Consider the following 23,625-nt stretch of genomic DNA (forward strand, 5'->3'; position numbering starts at 1 on the left):
AGAATTTTTTGCGAGTGTAATGTACTATGCAGTTTAGTTGCTTAATAAGCTGCAATATACTTCCAGATTGTCAACTACACACAAGGTCTAGTTGTGGAGATATTCAATGTTTTCTTCATTTGTTAGGAGAAGAAGAAGAGGTAGAAACTGAGTAAAAAACAAAATGTTTCGACAGGGTAGACATATTACTATCTATTTGTTTGATTGTTTGTTTGGTTCAACTTGGTAAATTTCCATAATCACAACCATCTCATGGTCCAATTACACCAAATACAGCAGCATTGGCAAGATCAAGCTGCATCTTTCATTAATTAATCTTTATTATCTGATTTTTAAACTTCCAACTCACAAGTCACAATGATCCTCCACACATCATTACAACCATTGCAGGTAATACATAATTATCTACTCAACGTATTGTTTTTAAATCCTCAAGAAAATAAGTAGGGTATAACAGTTTAAAAACTTCACACAATGCTGTTATAGACTGCTATACACAATTAGTAATTTACGCCCTGATATTGCCCCTACTGGAGAGCTATATTATAACCATGCATGAGTACTCCCCTTACAGCCATAGACTGAGTTATGGCAGCTTACAGCTGATAGTCCTGAAGCACAACACAGGGCAACCAGGGACCATTTGGCACTGACCCAGCTGACCCTAATTCCACTGGGATTGCCCTAGCGAGGTCAGGACACCGCTGTCTTAGAGCCACTTAAGACGTTATGTTGAACAAGAGATCAGCATAACTGCAGAATGCCCTTCTGTTGCAATGGTGCAGTCAGGACTGGTGCTGAATTTAGTTCCCTGGCTAAAATGGACATCCAGCCTACATTTCAGCAGAATTACAATTTGTAAGATACTCTGATATCAAAGTTACTTCTCAAGTCACCTCAGATTGGGAAAACTGGTGTATCAAATCTGAGTGTTCATATTAGCCTTATCTAATTTTCAATAGATCGGTATTAGTAACTTTAATACCCAGTATACATGGTAATCGTTCTTCTTCAGATTTGTCATTATCAATTGAGGTGGACCTTGATGCCTTACATTCACCCAGCTCAGTGCAATGACAAACTGTTACTATTTGATTTGGTGAATAACAATAGAAATGACTCTATATAATTGGCAAGGTCTCCCTCCTATTGTCACTGTGTCATGTCCAAGAGCCAGCACTATTGCATCATCGTGATGTCAGCCTCACCTTTGGATTACTGATAAGATTTTCCCATTACCTTAAAAGTTGATAGACTTTGAAATTCTTTTTCATATAAAGAATATGTCTCAAGTAGACAAAGACTCCGTCATATCACTGAAAAAAGTGTCTCTGCATGTATAGATAAGACATTCAGTCACAAGATTTGTACTCTGAAAGTAAATTGCTCAGTCTTTCAAACCCAGTCATGTGGTTCATGTTACACCCCAATTCAAACGTTACCGAACAGTGCAAACAGGCTATTTCTGTACCTCTCAGATCAACAAGGGCAAACTGGAGGTGCAAAGTCTCCCATTGTTCACACTTAGCTTGTTCAGCAGTTGAAGTGTGTTTAGTACGGCGACTGAGAACTTTGACCATGGGAAACTCATTGTGCGAAAAATACCAAACACTACATCACAGCAGAGAGCGGTATGAAAGCTTTTTGCAAATTTTTCAGGAAAAAATCAATTTTTTAATATACTGTTGAGAACATTGAATTCAAAGAAATGCCTAGTACAATCCTCAGTAAAGTGTCACTAATTTCTGTATTGTACTTCTGATCAGTACTTCAAACACACACACACACACAAACCTTCCTTGAGTCGTCCATCCTTGGCGGCTGCGCCCCCAGGGAAGATGGTTTTGATGAAGATGCCCATGCTGCCGCGTGCGGAGTCCTCACCCCCCACAATACTGAACCCCAGGCCCTTGCCCCCCACCCCCTTCAGCAGCGATATCGTCGTGACGATGGGAGGTGAGTGGCGCCGTTCCAACATGGCCGAGCTCTGTGAGCGTCGCGTCTTCACATAATCCTGAACATCAGAAGAGGATGGGAGAACTACATGTAAGCTAACCCATAGCAATACAGCTGAATATTACTGGTCTAATTGTAACACTGGCAGAGTTGATATTGATCTCTGCATTCATGCTTTTATCATGATCTGATCAGATTATTGAATGTATTGAAGATAATTATCATGAAGAGTTGTTGGGGTTCTTGATACATGTGTATGACTCCTAAATCTATATGTGGAATGATTGGAAATCAATATCATCGACTAGGCTTATTCGTACATTGTATCTTTAACAAAGTTCAGTTAAATTGTTAATTTAGTAGCTAAACTGAAATTTGTTTGCTGTAAGTTTGGTCAATAGAGCTGTTTGAGAGCAACATGTTCTAATCTATAGCTTTACAGATATCATACTCACTCAGAGTGCATCATCAGACCTTAAAACAATCACAGTAAAAGTGATTCTATAGCATTATATAATTGTTCAACTGTGTTAAGTGAAAATATTACAACAGATAATGTTGCATGCAGGTACACAGGTGTTGTACTATGTAGATCAAGGAAAAGTGTTATAATGTAGTTCAAACTTATACCGTGCCCCGCTTGAGTTTGACCTCTTGTAGTGATAACCTCCGGTCGACCTTGCCCGTCTCTGTGAAATCTTTGATGCCCTCCAGGCTCCAACTTTGCCGCATCCCGCGTGCCGCTGGGTGTTCCGGGGAAGAGTTCTGGTCATGTGATGTCTCACCAAGAGGGCTTGTGTCCAGGTCACACAAAACATCTCCTGCGGCTGGGTACTCTGGGGATGAGAACTGGTCATGTGACAGACGTTCCATGGTGCCAGGACTGTCTTGTGTTGCTGCTGTGTGTCCTGGGGACAAGTCCTGATCATGCGACTTTTCAGAGCTTGTGTCCACGGCACTATGGCCCTCTGTTTGCTGATAGGCTGGCAGTGATATGGTTGTCAAGGGAAACTGGGAAATATCTGGGGAGTACTTCCTCTTGCTCTTGTCCTTTGGAGCATGCTGTGAAGGAAAACAGAAAACATTTTTCTAATACAGTAACTGTAAATGCATTTAAGTTCGCGGGGATTTAATTTTGCGGTAGCGGGAAAAAGGACTTTTCGCGGTGGTTTTAAGTTCGCGGTAACACCATAGACTGCAGTCTAATACCATTATAGAAAAATATTCGCGGTGGTTTTAAGTTCACGGTTAAGTGGTTACCGCGAAAACCGCGAACATTAATCCACCGCGAACATTTCTGCCTTTACAGTATTTTCACCCCAAATCACCATGCAGCATAATAGATGGTCCATCCATGGCAGCAATTATTCAGCTTTTGAGTTTAAGAGAAACAAGTGACCGTAGGTAACATAGTCTGTGACGTCGGTCTGGTATATGTTGGTTGTTTTGTCTTCTTTGGTGTGAGACGTTGTGCTTATATCCTATATGATTCTTTTCATGGTGTTAGATATATCGTTGTATCTAAATTACCTAACATTGGTGATGATGGCTATCATGCCCAACATTTCATGTATTTGTTTCATAGTTGATTGAGAACAACTAATCATTTTAGTCGGATTTCCTACCTTGGCAGTGATCTATTCCAGACTACCTGCCTTTAAAAGTTTAATAAGTAAAATTTTTCAGGACTGGTTTTAAACGATGATAACACAATAAAGCATACTGGAGGTACAGCTGGGAGGGTGGCTGGCTATAGTGGCCCACATCAGTGATGGCTAAACCTTGCAGTAAAGAAGAAGAAGCATGCTGAGAAATGTTCCCACCTTGGTAGCGATGACGAGCTGTACCAGGCTGCCCGTAGACTTGAGCAGGTCCACCGCCTCCTGATGCGACAGGCCAATCAGACTGCGCCCGTTCACCATCAGGATCTCATCCCCACGGTGGAGACGCCCGTCCCTGGGGGGAGGGGTAACCGTAGTTTAGTCAAGAAACAAAGGGTGTTTGTCCCTTCAGATGTGATGTGACAGTAAGGCAGTACTGTAAATGCAGAAATTTTTCACGGTGGTTAAATAATCACGTTTTTTTACGGTGGCCGCTTCACCCTGAACTTAAACACCTGCAAACTTAAATGCATCTACAGTAGTGTGTACATCTTGTACGTTGAACATGTAAGTATTGACTGGTGCCAATGTCAGCAGTATCATCAAGACAACCTGTCTGGGCACAAAAAATGATGATACTACATTGTACATGGTTGACACAAAGACTGCAAGAGAAGGGAGTCATGTGAGGAGATGGGGGGAGACTACAATGTATTATCTTCATGGAGAGAACTGCGGTGTGGTTAATGGACTTAGAATTATTATTGGGCATGCTTGAGGTCGGAAGGTGGCTACCAGGGCCATTACTTCTCCGAAGTTAAGAAGAAGAACTCATAGTGTCACCTGATAAATGACTGAACTGAAGAAGAAGAAATCTGTATTATTTGGCAGGCTGGCTTTGCTTTATGATAAATTTAGACACCAAATACACTTTATGTAGAATGCAACAATTATGCTCTAACTTAATAAACTATATTGGAATCAAAACGGCTGCTTACAGTCTCGGGAAAAAAATTCATGCAAACCCCACAGGTAAGAAGACTGTGAGATGTGTGGAGATGGCACAGGTTCCAGTTTGAGAAGTAGTGTTGTCACCTCTAAAAAGGGATGGTTGTGGAATTGGTCTGTATCTTCTGCAGACAATGGTATTGGTATATTACATACGCTGGTGCTTGTTATTCAAAATCCTTCTTTTCATTTAACCTCAATTTCACTTCTTGGGTGCAGGTTTTCACGGGCAGTTAACCAGTTACTTGAAGCATAATAGCTGTGACAATCTGTATATGTGACTCATGGAGACTGTGTGGGAACAATGTGAAGATGGCACGGATCCCAGTGTACGCAATAAAGCTGTCACATCAATGTAACTTCTGAAAAGAGTCGGTAGATCCCTCTAATTAGTATGTATCCACAGACTACAGACACTACTGGTAGGATAGATATTGGACGAAGTTATTCAAATTCCTTCCCTCAATGTGACTTCATGGACTTCTTAGTGCCACAAAGTTACCAACTTTGCACCAAATTGGCCACATTAGGACTGGGAGAGCTGGGAGTCCCTCATAACCTGAAGTGGCCAAGATCCTTCCAAAGACACAGACAGACTTGACGAGTTACCAACAAGTAGCACGGAGTGATCAATACTCCGCTTTATTAGCGACCCCTGCAGCCCCAAATTCTTATTGATTGATGACGGGTGTGTAATTCCTGGCATCGCATTGCTATAAACTGGTGCAGAGCCCAAGTGTGATGATATCTTATGGCAAAGTAAGCACATGATTGGGCAAACAGCCAGTCTACCTGGCTACAAGGCCTTTAATGGGACCAATATGCTGTTCCTCTGTCAACAGTGCAGACAATATACTTAGATGCAAAAACTTTGTTTTTTCCATTAAGATGTAATACTTATGATAACATAGGGAACAAGGATGTTCCAATTCAGGCCCACAGAAAAGATAGCATCATGTACATTTTGTATGTATGTACATGTATGGCAGTGCTTCCTCAGTCAGGAATGGACGGACAGACAGACGGAAACACACACAGACAGGAACACAGGTATTATAAAATGTAATTAAAAGAACAACAGACACATATGGTTTGGTTTGATACAGATCTCCATTTAATAGTGACGGATATTCTTCCTGGAGTCTGGGTGATTTGAAGAGAACCACCAATTCTAGACGAAAGGATTTGCACCATCGCACACCGCACCATCGCACGCTTGGGGGTTCTTTAATTTGCGTGGGGTATGGCTCTGCCCAAATACAGGACCTCCATTTAATGTTCTATCCGAGGGACGGCCCTTGCCGAAGTCAGGTATCATTTTCACCTGAGTTAAGCTACATGTAGGAAAGCCATGTAAAGTGCCTTTCCCAAGGGCACAAGTGTCGGTGACACGGCAGGATTCCAATTTACTGCTGCTACGCCACACAATCTCACAATACACAGACAGACACACATATACAGACAGACAGACAGCCGTGTGTCTCTCACCTTTGTGCAGCTCCTCCCTTCTCCACATTTGTGACAAAGATTCCGATGTCACCCTTTTTTGACCCCTTTCCCCCTGCAATCTGCACCCCCAGACCCCCCTGCTCCTTCAGCAGATGCATCTTCACAACATGTCGTTTCTGTGAGCAAAACAACAACAACTATCAATATAGCATTGCAAACAGCCAATTGGTAATTAGGCTTTTTTTAACAAATGGAACAATATGCTATTAGACTCCTTTGCCTTTATTTTTTGAGGAGCACTGATTTGCAATTTTTAATGATGGCCGAGGTTCTCTAGGCTAGGAAAGGAATGATATTATGATATACTGGAGGCTACCATTGTATGTACAGTACCTCCGGGAAGGAGGTTCTGCTCCTACAAGGATATTTTGACAGTCGTAATGTTGTTTTTTTGTGTGTTGATCTGCACCGATATCTCAAGATCTTTTGGATGTAGCTATGTTAACTTTGTATTTGAACCTGTGTATTTTGACCTATTTGTATTATCATTATTGATATTGCAATGTTGCAGTTATTTGGGGCACCATGGTACTTTCTGGTGATTCGAAATTAAAGAATGACACCCCCATCTTGAATGTAGTGTGGTCCAGAAAGCAAAACAGCTATTGGTCGCAGGTTGTACAGTCTGGATAATCATCATCATAGTCTGAAGTCTGCAGCTCATTATCTACTCTCCAAGCAGAGGTTAGCCAGCTGCCTTTAAGTTAGTTGCCTAGTATTACAATAAATATAATGTAGGTACCTGGACGTAATTAATGGTAACAGGTTTCAAAGGGATTGTCCTTCCTGGTAAAGAGGATAACACACAAGCAACAGTTAGCCAATTATTTTATGGAGGTTTGTGTCCTATGGACTCTTGTTTGGTATACAAATTGATAGACACAATAAGATAAACAAAAGAAATACAATTGATGGTAATAAAAGAAAACGAATTGTGGGCTTCCACTGCAATTTATAGTCTTTAATACAGAGGCTTCTAAGTAAGAGTTAATTACCCCTTTGAGAGGCACATATACATTCTTCTGTAAACAAAGCTGACAGCAGAGTGCCTGAGGGATTCCTAAGAATAACGATGGCACACTTCAGCAATTAGACATAAACACAACTGGCACACTTCTGTAAGCAACATAAACACTGCCAGAAGGGGCCTAACCCTCAGTGACAATAAGGATGCCAGTCCATGTCCAACCATCCACCCATGCTTCCATCAATCCCACAGCTGATCAGCCAGAAGGGCAGTACAGTAGACTACCTGAAACCGTTTAATTGCACACCCAATTTGCCAGCGCTTTTTGTGCAATATCCGGCCTTTGCAACAATGCAAAGCTACAAAGTTGGACCGCATACTGTATATGTTACAGTGTACTGTGACATGTCAATGATTATGGGTCAGGCTGGGGCTGCTTTTTTAACGTTTTTTTAGTTCTTTTTATCAGTCTTTCTATTTTGTAATTCAATTTGTGGACAATGTTTAACAAATTCTTGTGCAATGCATTGGTGACTTTTCATTGCGCAGATAAGTGAAGTCACTAACAATGAAGTGAATAGGAGCTGGTTTGGGATTTGGGGATTCCGTACAATTGACCGGAGTGCGAGTTTATCCGACGTGCAATTAACTGGCTTCTAATGTATGACCACAAATGGTTCCACTTCTACATCTGGTGGTACATGTACTCTGCCAGTCAATTATACCTCACAGCAGTCAGTGGGGCAATTTTGGTTGCTACATTGTATCTTCCACCCCCTAACCCTCAACCCTGACCTTGAGCCTAACCCTAACCCTGACCCTAAACTTCAGTTTGTACTTATTCTATAATAATTCAAATAATTGTCTTCTGTTACAGCAGCAGTTTGTCCTTGTATTTAGACAATGTATGATTTCTTCTTATGACATATCCATATGATACGAAGGTCACATGGTACCTGTTAACATCAATTCAATAACTTCCTTCTTGGGTAACTTAAGTATACTTAATATTCAGTCTATGGTTGCAAGGGAGAAGAAACACTTGAAGATGTAATGGATGAATTTTGCATAGTGCCTGACTCCTTTTACAGTCGGGGTAGTCAAAGTTGTTGTTTACCTTATTAACTTCACACGTACCTTCTTACTCTTACAGGCACCCATCTGTCCTAAGGCTTATAGTGACAACTTGCCAGACTTGAAGTCTGCACTAATGACACCTTAACGATGCCCCTGTGGAACCCCAGCACTGGATGCTTCTCAGCACAAACAATCCCAGCCAGACTCTCATCACCAACATTCCAGCTGAGCTCTATATTGATTTCTCAACAAAACTCAATGGGACTACAGAAAAATGTCAGTCTGAAATGTTGGGTATAAAGGCCTGGCCCAATTGGTTTGGGAATTTGCATTTAGATTAGTTATTGTACTACTGTCGGCTACAAATCACTCTGGACATGTGCAAAGGGCTGTGAGATATAACAGGATGTACATAGGTCTGATGATGAGTCAATACAAATAGATCCATACATCATTCAAAATAACTAGTCCTGACACTACATTGTACATATTGATAGGTTTAATATGTAAATTTCTTCAAAATGCAAATGAATATTTACCATTCCTTGTACCATTCCTTTAAGTTTTATCTTTCTTAAATATAGTCTACTTCCAGGGCTCGAAATACCACCTGAATATGCAGGTTAGTGCAGGTAAAATTTGAGCTGTGCAGGTATTTCTGGTGTCTACCTGCACGTAACCTGCACTGGTGCATGTACTGGGTTTTATACATAAATTTACTTTGATTTAGATGTATACGGATTGTTTTTAGCCGCATTGACTGTTACCACCTATTACTTGAAGTATAAAATTTAAAGAAAAAAGCAATGGTTCCTAGGCCTAAACAATTCTAGTATGATTCATACTTCCTAAACTCCGAGTGGTGCAGGTAAAATTTGTCTGGTGCAGGTAATTTTTAATGTTACCTGCACCAGTGCAGGTATGCAGAAAAAAGTATTTCGATCCCTGACTTCTGAACGTCATACATTTATCATACCCCATCCAAGCCTGCGGTGCATACCTATGTCACCCCTTGTAATAAACTATCAATCCATCATCCTCTTAACAAGAGTCAAGGGATGGAGATTTCACAAAGAAGCAATTAATCAAATTAGGTAACCTTTTGAAGCCTTGCATATCTGTATAGATTTCTTATATTGCCTTCCTTGCTTTATTTCCAAGACAAAATTTAACAAAATGACAGTGAAAGGTCATCAAATGACAACGTTATTGAGTCTCTAAAATCAATCTAAATTGACTTTTTGGCAAAATTTGCCCCAAATTTTCATCAATCTTCAACATGTTAAGATTTATATTGGCTCCGATATTAGTAACAATGATGGCACTCAAGCATAGTAGATCTCACACTCTTAGGCCACAAAAATTCAATTTGTTGTCTTTCAGATATGAAAAAGATAACGCTCAAGTAATCTATAAAAACCAATACTGTACAGTCATGCAGAAATGTTTGTGGTGGTTTTATGTTTGCAGTTTTTGCAGTGGCCGCTTTACCACAAACATCTTTCCATTGCATTATGTGACTACAGTACTTACTTAGTCTAGTAAATGTGTATTGTTCTACTGCGAACCCATAATCACTACAAATATTCCATTTTCCATGATATTAAATCCCTGCCAAGCTTAAATGCATTTAAAGTATTCTTAAAGTGCCAAGTTTATGCCTTGGTGCAAGCACAGTTTCAAGAAGTGAATTATAATATACCCTTAGGTCAGATCCAAAGCAAGCGTTCGTCCCAGCCCTCTGCTTTCATATTGAACTCACAAGGAATTTTGAAATGTTTGAGAACTGAGGGATTTTGTGGTTCTCCCATCCATTTGAAAGTTTACAAATTAAATATAATATAATTCGCCTTTCACTTTTACATTTTAGAACTCCCTGGGACAATACTGCCTGCAGCTGAGAACTGTTTAAAACTGTTCGGATGACAGAAGACATTAATTTTGAACTGATACGAGGCAGTGCACAGTACATTAATCTTAATACAGATCTGATTCCCATTGCCAATTAAGTGGTATCAAAAATTGACAGAGTCTTAGTACACGTAACGAACCCAAGACTCGTTAATGATTATTCCACTTTATGTTGCACAGTTGAAGCTTCATTTGGCCAGGCCAACACAGTACTCTGGACAACATCACTAATCATTTGGTACTGGGATAAGACAAAATTGCACAAACCCAACAAAACAAAAAAGTAAATTGAATAAATAATTGAAATTGAAAAGAAAGAGTGTAAAGAAATAATTCAGAATATCAACCTGGTCTTTCCTTACTATGCTCGTATCAATTGTTGTTTTGACCTACAGATCACAAAAAATATTGCAGAAATTCAAGCACTAATACCCAGCTCACTTAATATACTACATGTAGTAGGCCATACCAATTTAGATAAATGCTTCTTTAGATCTATATTTCACACAAAGCAAAATTCATCAAGAGCTGATAGTTGGAAGGAAAGCTTGCTATAATGACTCCCTTTGTACACCATGCATGGTACAGATGTTTCACATGGAGTAACATGCATTGGCATAATACCGGTAGTAAGACTTATACCGGTAGATTAAAAATACTGGAACTTAAAGAGATCTACACATTCAACAATAGTTATTTCTGAGCTGTGCACACTTCAGACATCTAGGTGTCCAATACATCATTTACAAAGCATCGATAACAATGCATTCGAAGGCAACAAGGCCAAAAGTTTTCAGTATCTTTTTCGGGGTAGGCAGCTCGTCGTGGGACGAACACACTGTCACATTCATTGCCAAATTTATAGATCATAATTACACATGCTCACGGCACAAGACGAACATGATTCAATTACAATCTTGAATTTCTGTTGGTGACCTACAACTCATGTAAAAGTGTGAAGAACCGTTGCATAATAGCCCGGATCTACGACTGAATGGGCAAAGTTGAACGTACGCAGCCATTTTCCCGCCATTTTTATATCTACGCTAGTAGTGAAGTGTTACGTCATAGCGGTTGTGACGGACAGAAGTTAAATGAAAATTCTTGACAGTATACGTCCGTTTTCTCATGACATTTTGTATGCTCATGCAGGTTTATGTTTTATGCATTTACTGACAGAAAAGGAAGGAACATCAGAGGATGTATAAATGTACATAGCGGCAGTTAATTGTGCCGTGTTTCTTCCTACCGGTATTTTTTACCCCCTCCCAACCACGCGCCCGTTCGCCGTGTAATTCCGCGGCGTGTTACAATTACAATATTACGCTTTTAGCAGGACAAGAGTGGCAGAAAAGTTACACAGAAGAAGTGGCAAGGGTAACCTATAACAGCAACATGTAACTGGAGAAAATGATGCGTTGACAATTTGTCAAATCAGTATGGCTAGAGAAATCGTCGTAAACGTACCGGTATTATGATAATAGATGTTAGATGGAAAAGGGAAGGCTGGAGGAAGTTGGTGCTAAGAGAGGCAACCAAGGTCCCGACCCTCCAGATGAGGATGGGACTTGGTGAGGTAAGGTGAGATGTTGAAAAAGTTTAAAAAACATTCGGATAAGGTGAGATGTGTTTCAATTCATGTTAATTTTTCAGTTCAGCAGTCAGTCAGTCAGTCAGTAGTATTAATCATAAAAATCCAGGAACCAAAAATCAAATTGGATCAGACTTAAGCTCACATCAATGGTTCTTTTGTGTAAGGGTCATGGATGACACAAACATATTGCAACCAATTTTATCTACAACCTGTCTACAACAGTTCTTAAAGCCATGGTACCAACCAACCAACCAACCTACCTACCAACAAAAACATTTTCTAGGCTTGCCGCCAAATCATTTGTGTCGTCTTATAAAAACATCCAGGTTCATAATGAAGGAGAATGAATCATAAGAAACACGAAACATTTCTGATAAACAAAACTTCTCCCGAACCATCTGGCTCCTGCATGCCTGGCTGGAGCATCATCAAACACGATTACTGTCAGCCAATCAGCTTGCAGCATTCTTGGGTCTGTACATATACTTCCAGCTGTTACAGGAGCCCTCCTGTTAGTCAGTCATAACCCACAGTACCTGGGCTGGAGCAGGGCAATACTGGGGATTGTGTTCTTCTAAACATTAAAGGTTGGAAAATGAAAAATAAAGAAGTCATCCTTTAGTGGGGTGAACCATGATGGTGTTTTATGCCCATAGTCGAAAAAATACTGATACCCTTCAAATGTACATCGGAGTAGCCTTTGCTACATATACTGTAACAGTAGGGAAGCTTCACCATGAATTAGTTCAACAGGAATCAGACCTCCAAATAACCTGCTTTTAGGTATCTCTTTTAGTCCAAATTACTGTTTCCTAAGTTATCTTAACCTTAAGGAGTCTCTTAGGCTTGAGTTTTTACTGTACCATTGACCAAACAAACAAACACATATATACAAACAAACAGGAGACCCACCCGTCGGAGTCCTCTGGGTGTGAGTTTCCGCCCGTACCGCTGACCGACCATCGCTGCCATCTTTTCCATCGTCTCGTCTGTCACTCCCTGCTGCTCACTGCCCAGGTGCATGCTGGGATGGTACTCGGACATCTCAACGTCTGAGATGTCGTCCAGGCTCTCCGCTGATGCCACACGCTGAAGGACAGCATCCCTGGGACTGGTGCATTCTGGGACATCCTGCAGGTCATGCACCAGGACAGACTGAGGCCTGTCAATCATGGCGATGTCATTGCCAAGTGCATGCTGGGACATGATGTCAGGCGGCATGGACTGGGGCCGGGGTGTTGCTGCTGAGACGGGTTGGCGTGGTAACGGGGGTACCCCACCGCTCTTCCCGTGTTCCAGCCGGGGTTGGCTGGTGCTTGCTATGAGTCGGTCCAGTTTGTCGGACAGTTCTTTTGCAGGGTCATATCTTGAATTGGGATCATCTTGAAGTGAAGACTTTGACCCTAGAGACAGTTCTTCTTGTGAAGACGCCTTCCTGAGCTTCTTACCTGACATCTTAGACACCGACAAGACTTCCTGGGACTGGGACATGACCCGGGAGTTGCCCAGGGGATGTGGAGCAGTGACCTTGCCAGGGGGGAGGGGGGCAGGGTGGGCCGGAGCCGGCGGCAGGGGTGCACGCCGCTTCACCTTGCGCAGGATGGCCATCACCATCTTACCGCTCTTCAGTGCACTGTCAATGATCCACCTGCAGGCAACAACAGCAAATATTTTTATCATTGATGAAACTAAAAACTAAGATGACCATTACACGTTTATATCTTTAGACATTTGAATTATCATAAATTCATGTTTAATTTAAAAAAAAATTAAGGTCAAGATAGCATTTACTTCAACAAACATTTGCAACAAAACTGTTACATTCCCCTTCACACTCTGGTGTCCTAGTCTAACTGGTGCAACTACTGAATAAGGGAAATAGGAAGTTAAATATTTTTGCTATTTTGAGCCAGAAACAGCGACTTATTTTGCTTGTAACAATAACAGACTCCTTCTAATATCTGCTGTTTACACACTGTACCCTAGCTACATTCCTATGCCATCTTGTGTGTTTAGCTAATTTTGTTTACATAGTTATGCAAAAATATTATATAATTTTACTATCAGTTTCCACATGAATAACTGTATGTATTTTGAAATGCTCTTTGAATCCATTACACAATGATTTACAGTCAGGTAAAGTGACTGTCAGTTTGACCTGTGACCCCACACTCCTGCCTCGCCCCTCACCACAAATATTTCATTGACTCTCTGTCTGCAGTCCGCGTTGTGATTCTTAAGATAACAGTGTTGGGAGGATTAAAATCAGATTTGTAATCCGCTCTAATGTGACATTCCCCACACTCACTTATATTGTCAGGTAAGGTGCTAACAACTAAAGCACTGGGCTCGACTATTTTGCAACTTATTGCGCCACCTTTAGTGAACTTATTGCCAATATTTTTCCCTTGTGGTTGCACTAATGATGTGCAGTGCATTTGTGTTTGAAGCTCAGATGATCAGGTTGATTAATCAGGTTAATATTAGAAGTTGCTCCTAAGCACATACCTATGAAAAAGAGATTGGCAATGGTAAATGGATGTTCTATTATGATGCTTGGCGCAACACTCACTCAGTCACTCATCCTCCTGCACAAATATAATGTAATTAGTTTTGGGTGCACCACATAGAATAAAGTAGAATATCAGAATAACCTAATTGCAAAGTCCTACTTAATTAGTAATTTGAACGGAGCTCTTGAGAAATTGGAACAGGGACACTTGCTTGATATTTTTACATTGTTTCTGACATCCAAGAATTGTAACACTAAAGATTGTGACGATGTGGTCACAGAGATCAGCAAGGTTAAGAAAATGCACGAATTCCCAGCAGTTATCATAGAAAGTACCGAAAAACTGCTGATACAAATTATGTCATGTTTTGAACACATGACAGTCAGTGTTCTCTTGTCCAGAGTTACCTGTGGAACCCGGAACTTGATGTTGGCTTGGCACACGTGCACACAGCTGGAGTATTAAAAATATTGATGAACACAAATTCCAACTTCAAATTCTTAAGCATCAAGTACTATGACAGACACCGACAGAAAAAACACCCAGAATTTTCACAGCAAAGTGAATCAATCACCAGGCTCAATCACCAGGTAAAACAGAATGAATTGAAAACATTTACAGAATGTGTGTCAAATATCGCAATAGTTCCAGGTAATCAGAAGTGATTGGTGTAGAGAAGTGGCCCAATTTCAGGCAGTACTACTATTACAGGGGTCTTTTGTTGCAGGACATGCGGAGGGCCGACCAAGGGGTTTGAAAAGCCTGTGAAATCCAGCCATCCAAGCAGCATGCCTCGCTTTTCATCGTAACTGGTGCACAACGGACACGGAGGGCAGCCTGAAAGCACAGCTCGACACAGAAATGTTTCATAGGGTCGTGGCATTGGTTGAGTTTCAGGCAGGGGTGCAAAGTCTTGTTAGTTCAGCTTTCTGTAAAATCATCTAATGTGGCAGCTGTTTTATCACTCTACTCTGTAAGCTCATGCAAGATGGGATCTTTCAAAATTACAATTACAGTTATTGGGTCATGAGATTATTCCTCAAGCTCAGTATACTTAATTTCTGGTAGTGGAATTTAGTAGTCCTTGTCATATTGAAAGCAATTTCCCAATAAAACTAACTTCATGTTCTAATCTTGTCATTCAATACTAAATGATCTTACAGCAAAGTCACTTTACAAAAAAAATAATTATGATTCCTTTCTTAATGGATCAACAAAATCTCTTATTTATCTTATGATAGAACTACTTATTATATAATAATAATAAATGCCTTCAAATCCTTAGAGTTAGTTCCAGATGCATAATCTGTGATTTTGTCCTTAGTATTCCCATTTTGTATTTTACTCTGACTTGCTGAATTTCCATGTTAGATTAAAGCCTCCAGGAACTTGTAGCTATGAAATAAATATGAGTTAGTACTAGTGAACTTTTAAAAAGGAATTCAGAAACTTCCCCCTTCTGGCTCCCCAGTTTAACAGCCCAGTGAATGTGTATTTTGTATGACGACCTGACCTGCACATGATTGATCATAAATACCCCCACTTCTCCCCTCTACCAGCCAGGCCAAAGGGAATTTAATACCAGGATTTCAGCTCTCTGGCCCTTGAGGATTGACAGCCTGTCACCTCTATTCTGACACAGTTATTATTTGTGTGACACTTTACTCTGTACTGATGGGAGTGTGCATCCATCAGACAGGGTGGCTCTGATGTCCACAGACTGATACTGACAATCCAGCCACAGAAATTCATCTCCAGTCCTTGAGTTTTGGACCGGATGGACAATGTTGATGTAATGTTCTTCTATGGACAAATTTCCATTACCATGCAATAGTGGGGCACTATGCACAAAATACATACATCAACTGTACAAGGATGTAACACTGCAATTTTGAAGAGCTATCCAGAGCTATGAAGGACAGAGTCTGGGGAGAGGGGAGGTGAGAGTCATGGGTATCCCAGCAACCAGTGTGACAAGATGAGATCATGATGATGAGATAGGACAAGACAGTTACTGCAATTTAAGTTTTACACAAAGTCACCTGTTTTCATCTCGACATCTTGAGAAATATGACAGTTATTATGTATTTCAAAATATCAGAGAACCAAGGAAATAAAGTGGTGAGGCCTTACCTGCATAATCCAAAGTTCAGTAGTGTTTATTTAGACCAATAACTGAATAAGCAGAAATTTACATTTGCAATATGCTGTGGCCTTGATACTTGTTGTAGGTGACATAAATCTGGTACCAACTGTGATATGTACAAAATGTACAATGTACCTGTACATGCCAAATCTAGTTCTAAACATTAACTTCCACTTATATCGAGTAGACTGTTTAAATTAAGGATGGCATGTTCAACATGAAAAAACATTTTCATAGTTTGTATTTTATATTGTAAATCGTCTCATAACACACCTAGTTTGTACTGAACAGTGCGCATTATATATTTGGTACAGTAGAAGCCGCTTAATTGCACGGCCTATTTGCCAGTGAATTTGGTGCAATTATCCGGCTGGTGCAATAATGCAAAGTTATCTAGCTGGACCGCACCGGTTTTGGATTTTGGGATTCCGTGCAGTTAACAGAAGTGTGCATTAATCCGTTGTGCAATTAACTGGCTTCTACTGTACTTGATATCAAATCTCCAAGCAGATGTTATTTTCAGTGTTTATGTGGCATTTTTCCAATGGTTCACCTCCTCTTTCAGAGACAAATACATGCCTAAACACAGTAGTAGTAGTACCGTAGAAGCCGTTTAATTGCACAGCCTATTTGCCAGTAGCCTCCATAGCAGGCTCTCTATGGCTTTTGCTGGCCATTTCTTTTTGTACTGGGTCGCTGATTGCTGGCCTCTCTGATAGCCGGCCATTTTAGAGTTACAGTCATCAAGGAGGTTATCCTCCTTGCAGTCATGTTACAGTTATCCGGCTTGTGCAATAGTGCAAAGTTATCCAGCTGTACCGGTTTGAGATTTGGGGATCCAATGCAGTTTACAGAAGTGTGCATTATGCAATTAACTGGCTTCCATTGTACATAGGAGCTCTGTCCTGAGGGATGAGGTCACACCCACACCATTATCACAGCATTGGTCCAATAATCAATTGTTCTAAATTTGTGGTTTACAAAAATAGCCACTGTGACAGTAATGACCTTGACACTAGCCCTCTGGGAGGAGCAGCCAAGGTCAATTCAGCAATAAAACTGCACCTGTGTTACCGTGGTTATAGGCACATATCGGAACTTTACGACTAATGCATGGCTCTGATAGAAGTTATTTGACCTTGACTGTGGCTGTAAGTTATCTCAAGGTTAGAGTAGAATGTTCATATGACTGCAGTTTTAGAATTTCAAAGTTATAGTTACAGTAGATATTGGTAGGAAATAATATCATTTTCTGACAACTTGTCAATGTACATGTAACGTCTCCGGTCCTAATTCCGACCCTTGCCTAATCCCGAACTAGTTGGAAAAACGAGCAGTGCTGCGATACGCATCAGTGCCCATTCATGATATGGGCCGTGACAGTTGACTAAGTTACTTTCTTGAATACCACAGGGTAAAAACAGGGTAAAAAAGTTCGAAAGCACCAACAACCTCACCTCCCCTCACCTATCCCTTGACCTCTATGTGGGTCGTTGGGGCACCAACAACCAACGCTTGAAAATTTGCTTGAATTTTTACCGCTCTGGCGGGAGTTGACGAGCGAACAGCTTACGAACATGGCCTTCAACACGGCAGAATTATTCAGTGTAGAATACCTAGCATCCCTGCATGATGCCACATGTATAAACATTGATAGTTAAATTTTACAACAAGCTACACCTATGTCATGATAGTGTCTTTCTTGCTTTATAATCGGAGCTAACACGACGTGCGATTTTTCACGCATCTTCGAGTCTGCCATTTTTATCAATCACGTGATTCGAAGTCATGTGACCACCACCATGTAAACAACAACACAGCGTCGATATCATTTTGGATTAAATCGCGCCGCACCGGTTGGCGGAATGAAAAGACTGAGCGCTGTTTTCGACAGAAATATAGTTATCAAGTATTTCAATTGTAGTTTCGGTGTTTTAAATGATTGACTATGTCCAGAAATCACACTGTAGTTGCATAGTTCGGGATTAGGGCACACATTTTTGCAATGGAACGTTCCACATGCAAATGAACCAAAAACATCTGTAGCTCCCGCGAGATGTAATGCTCCGACGCAAAGCACATCACTTGAGAAAAACACGCCTGTCAAGCTTTAATCACAGTTAGATGTACAGTACAAGATGAAAGCTCAACTCACAAGGGTATAGTGTCAAATACACATTTACAAAACAAGTGTGCGTTCGTGTAGAACATAGGTCGGGATTAGGACCGGAGACGTTACCAGTAATTGTAAGGGACCAATTAAGTGACAAAATAGTGATGGCGTTTGAGAATAATCAAACATCAGCAAAATAATACATTTTGTGGTTCCTGACTTCATAAGACAATTTCAAACAATGCTTGGATATAATTATTAGGTACATACCCCTTGCTTTTCATGTTTGATAAGTCAACCAATATTATCATATAGCCAGGCGGCATGGACCAATCAGAAGGCTCCATTTTCTCCATTACCCAGGTCATTAGCATCCCATATACTACCCGCTTTTTCCAGGGTTCCCATTGGTCCAAAAATACGGGCATAGGTCATCTTCTGTCAGTTCTAGAACACCTTCCTTCCAACGTACAGGTATAGATTGCCCGCTCGAGCAATGGAGTAAACAACAACAACTCGACTTGCTCGAGCGGGCAGTCACCCTGCCAAAAAGATTCGGCTCCAGATTCCACAGTTACTACGTAAACAATTTCAATATGCAACTTAACTGCTACGCTCTCCCATAGACACAATACATAATACAGATGCAGGTATGTCAGGCCTGTCTAGCTGCCACATGTTCCTGACATCACAGCTAATTAGAGCTCCTCCCCTGCTATTGTCCCTCCCCAGGGGGACACCCACTCTGTCATTACATGCTACATTTGTAATGTCAGGCCAGGCCAGACCCCCAGAGCCTGTGATTACATGGGTGATTAACCATGCCAGGACAGGCCAGGACTGGGGAGGCAACATGTGGTTTACAGCTGTGATTGGTACAGCAGTACTGCATCAGGGCTCGAAATACCACCTGCATATGCAGGTTAGTGCAGGTAAAATTGGAACTGTGCAGGTATTTCTGATGTCTACACACCTAACCTGCACTAGTCCATTACTGGGTTTCATATTACATGTACTATGATGTAGGGGTATGTGGATTTTTACTAGCTTCATTGACTAGCAATGGTTTCTGAATAGTTTTAGTATGATCCATGCTTCCTAAATTCTGAGTGAAATCCTTTTTTCTGCATACCTGCACTGGTCCAGGTAACATTGAAAATTGACAAATTCTACCTGCACTAGTGCAGGTATGCAGAAAAAAAGGTATTTCGAGCCCTGTGTATGGTTTAGCTTGAGGTTAGCACGTTGACCGATGATGATGATGATGTTATATAAGTACAGAAACAGGGACTCAACAGGGGTATAAACAAAGTAACAAATACACAGCCATCAGGTTTGATGACTATTATTATTATGAAGTTAATCCTAGGCTATATATAATGGACAATCTACTCCTGGAGACACTTGAGTTTTTTTTGGACCAAACTCAACCACCTGTCCTGTACAGTTTGTTGTGCTGTCATAAACCACTTAATTTCAAACATGATAGTAATTAATATCTAACCCATGATTACCTCAACAGGTAAAAAGTTCATGGTAGATGATTCAGATTCAAACAAATGCAACATGTCAAACCTCCTTGTCGCTACGATAACTCAACCACTGTACCTTCCAAAAGTTCAGGTTACTATAAATGCAGAAACTCTCGCAGTGGTTTAATGTTCACGTTTTTTGCGGTAGCCCCTCTCACTAGAACTTAAAACCACCGCAAACATTTTTCCATGGCAGTAAGAGACTACAGTGCATGGTGCAACCGCGAACTTAAAACCACAGTGAAAAGTCCTTTTTCCCGCTACCGCGAAATCAAATCTCCACAAACTGAAATGCATTTTACAGTTACCCAGGAAGGTGGACCATAATGTGGACAACTGAAGACAATTTACATACAGCAAACATATACAAAGAAATGAAAATTGTGCATTTTAAACTACATGTACGGTACCTTTTTTTGTTTTCGATCACCTATGGTCACAAACAAGTTGTTAACAGGCCATGTCAACCCTGTATTGTACTTTGTATGAACAAACAGCCATTATCTAAAACACCTGCTTGTCCCTTCCCACATCATACTTACTTGTCAGTAGCTACTATTAGTTTAGTTTATTGTTGACCAGCTTGAATAATTTGTACATTAATTTTGATGCTCATAGCCTAGACCGAAACCTCTGCATGGAAAATGCCAAAATTTATGTAGCTCCAAACTAAGCCTAAACCTTCAACAAAACTAAGGGAACTGTCAGTCACATGTATACTGTAGCAAGCCATCTCCTTTCACTGTATCCTGATAAAAGCTCCTTGGTCAGAATAAACAGTGCAGAGAATAAAAAAGATAACTATCTATGGCATTTATGGTATTATAAGAAGCCAGTTCCCATTTCCCATTTCCCAATCATCAAGTGATTCTTCACTAACAACTGACTAACCTTATCCCTTCTGTCAAACTGCTGGGCTTCCGTGTGCTAAAGGTTGAGAAGTGCTATAGACCCACCTGATTACAGATTCTTCTTGATCTAAATCACCTCCCACTTCTTACAGGTGCAGACAACTCCTGGTTTATGGCCCATTATTATCATGACAATATGTCTCACCTTTAACAGTGCAATAGAAACCAGGTATGGCAGGTTCGTTTTCTGAATATTAAAAAAAAATCATTTTGCATTTCTAAGCAAAAACTTAACCTACTGGCAAGGAGGTCAAAGAGGGTCTGCATTCTCTTCTCCGTTAGGCGTAGGCAGGCCTTTTCAATTTCCCGTAATTCGTAGGAAAGCTATTTTATTTTACATAATTCATAGTGGGATGAAGCATAAAGCATTGGCAGCCTCGTGAATTTAAATTAAAGCGTAGTCAACCATCCTGAACTTAGTGTAAAGCGTTGTCAGGACCCCCCTCCCCCCCATGCGGACCCTTGTCAAAGAGAAACTGTCTTGTTTCTTTGACCTCCTTTCCTTGGTACTATGTGCTCACTGAAAAAGAAAACAATCTGTACAATAAAGCTTCCTTACCTGGCCTTCTCCTGAGACACTTTGACCATAAGATGTCCGTTGACCTCTAAGACTTCATCCCCAACCTTCAGTCTCTTGTCCTGAGCTGCGTGTCCATCTCTTGTTACCGTGGCAACCTGAATATTTCCTAAAACCTTCTTTCCCGAAGACTTCTTCTGTTTCATCCCTCCATCCTGCGCGGGAACATTGGTTAGAGTTATCCCGAACTTCTCCAGGCTGGGACAGTTTCTAAAGGTGAAAACTTTGACATCCTGATGGTCTTTATCATCGACCAACAGACTCGCCGAGGTGATCGGCCCGGAAATCTCTGGCACGCCTCCTTTCCCTGACTTTTTGACCGGTTTCACCTTCTTCTGCCTGGGTGAGATGGAAGTGAGGTACGTTTTGAGAATCTCCACGGCGTGCTGCGTGTCGCCTTCCAAGTCTCCCGCCGGCGGGGACACGACAAGAGTCTGCAGGAACTGATCGGCGTTCTGTTCCGTAATCGGCATGGCGAACGGATTGTGGCACGCTGCGGCGCAGGCTCACTGTGTTGCATGCAGGAACACCTGCTGAAGAAACACAAAATAACACAGGAGGGTCACATTTCACCGGCACCTCATCTATGGTACTGTACCACGCTTGATGTATCTAAACTATGAATACCTAGTTTATATATCAATACTGATACACTGAGTGCCAAGGATACAATATGATACGTAACAAAATGTTATTCCAGGCAATATTACCAATTTGTAGGTGAAAATCATGGCAACCTGAAATATCACGGGTTAAGAAGAAATATATTGCTCTGATCAATAACTATGTTCACTCTGCTTAAATCTGATCTGGGATGCCAGTGTATTGAACCTGGCTGTAATATATATGGACCGTGTCACAACACATTTCCATCTCAATTCCTACTGGGACAAATGTGGCAAGCCTGTTTCTAACCCACATGACTCCAATGCTACTTCTGGTCATGAAGGAATGACCTGCGACCTCTCAGACTGATCAGCAGCCGTTAGGCACAATCTAGACACAGTTTTTCCCGATATCTGCGAGCCGATAGCTTGTCGCCGACAGCTTTCTTCAGCATCTAGATTGAACTGCAGATAACGCCGTCAAGATGTCGGCAAAATTTCTCCTGAAAGGTCCGTAGTAATCACCCGATAGCTTAGCAGGGTCCCCGATAGATTAGCAGGGGTCCCCAAAACTTCCACGCACGTGTAGACTTTGGGAGGGCTCATTAGCATATAACGCGGGCTCATTTCATTAGGCTACTAGCAATAGCTCCATCAGTTTGTGACATTAGTGCTACTACTACTGTACAGTGGTACTACTCTGCTTTGCTCAGTGTGTCAAGGACAAGTTGTGTAGCTCCCAAACGGATGCGGGACTCTTTGCATGATGCGAGATCAAGGGGCGGAGTGGCTCGCCACCTCTGCCATGATGAGGGCAGCTAGGACGAAAGCATGGTTGATCATAGTTGACATAGTTGGCCAGTATCGTGATTCCTGATATTGTCATATTCAAAAACATGCTAGTGACATACAGAGAGAACATAATCTGAAATGTCATGATCAGAAATGCTGACCATTCTCCCGCCATTTTGAAAATGTGTTATGACTGCAATCCATGGTTGTCCAGCCCCCTACGGTCTAGATCCCTCACAGCATCTTCGCAGATGTCGGGTAAAACTGACTGTCTAGATTGGGCCTAATTTGAGTCTTGATGGGGTTGACACACTGTCAGCTTTATACAGTCAAACCAGCTCAACCAACTCAGGGGACCAATAGAGACAGTGTTATAGCCACTACAGCCAGGATCTTAATGCTTGTGTCAATCAATGGGGAAATTATCTAAGGGACCACCAAAAAAGTGGTCAAATTGGCCAGGTGATCCTTATATAACAGAGGTCACTCATACACTTGACTGTATGACCTTATATAATGAAGATTTCTATTCACTTTTAAAGTGCTCATCTTTACCTCCTGTGTGATGATGGTTTGTTATCAGTTTCAGTTTTACATATATTACATAATATACACTTTTCCAGCAGGGTGATACGGGGGCAAGTGTATTTCGTTACTTCGTACACTAATGCAGAAAAAAACTATTTCTAGCCATGTGCTTGAACTATCATTCCCCCACTGAGGAAGGTAGTGAAGTGAGACAAGTCAATGCGTTCCAGCACAGTAACAACACTAGAGAAGAGGATATGCTGAATTAATCTCCTTAATGGCTTT

The 23,625-nt window shown here is 41.1% G+C and overlaps 1 protein-coding gene across 4 annotated transcripts in view; it reads right to left on the reverse strand.

Annotated features, from left to right (window-relative positions):
• LOC118403421 (PDZ domain-containing protein 2-like) overlaps positions 1–23,625 on the reverse strand; it is a 68,972-nt gene that overhangs the window by 40,231 nt on the left and 5,116 nt on the right. For 3 of the 4 annotated variants that reach the window (XM_035802154.1, XM_035802149.1, XM_035802135.1), the window contains 6 exons: positions 21,398–21,948; positions 12,536–13,271; positions 6,054–6,190; positions 3,780–3,912; positions 2,587–3,018; positions 1,795–2,014 (listed from right to left, as the gene is read on the reverse strand). In XM_035802154.1, the coding sequence (XP_035658047.1) occupies positions 1,795–2,014; positions 2,587–3,018; positions 3,780–3,912; positions 6,054–6,190; positions 12,536–13,271; positions 21,398–21,888 (2,149 nt within the window). In that variant the 5' untranslated portion in view covers positions 21,889–21,948. The remainder of the gene's footprint in view (positions 1–1,794; positions 2,015–2,586; positions 3,019–3,779; positions 3,913–6,053; positions 6,191–12,535; positions 13,272–21,397; positions 21,949–23,625) is intronic. The other variant, XM_035802141.1, reaches the window with a different exon arrangement.

The sequence above is a fragment of the Branchiostoma floridae genome, chromosome 2 (genome assembly GCF_000003815.2).
Source record: "Branchiostoma floridae strain S238N-H82 chromosome 2, Bfl_VNyyK, whole genome shotgun sequence".
NCBI lineage: Eukaryota > Metazoa > Chordata > Leptocardii > Amphioxiformes > Branchiostomatidae > Branchiostoma > Branchiostoma floridae.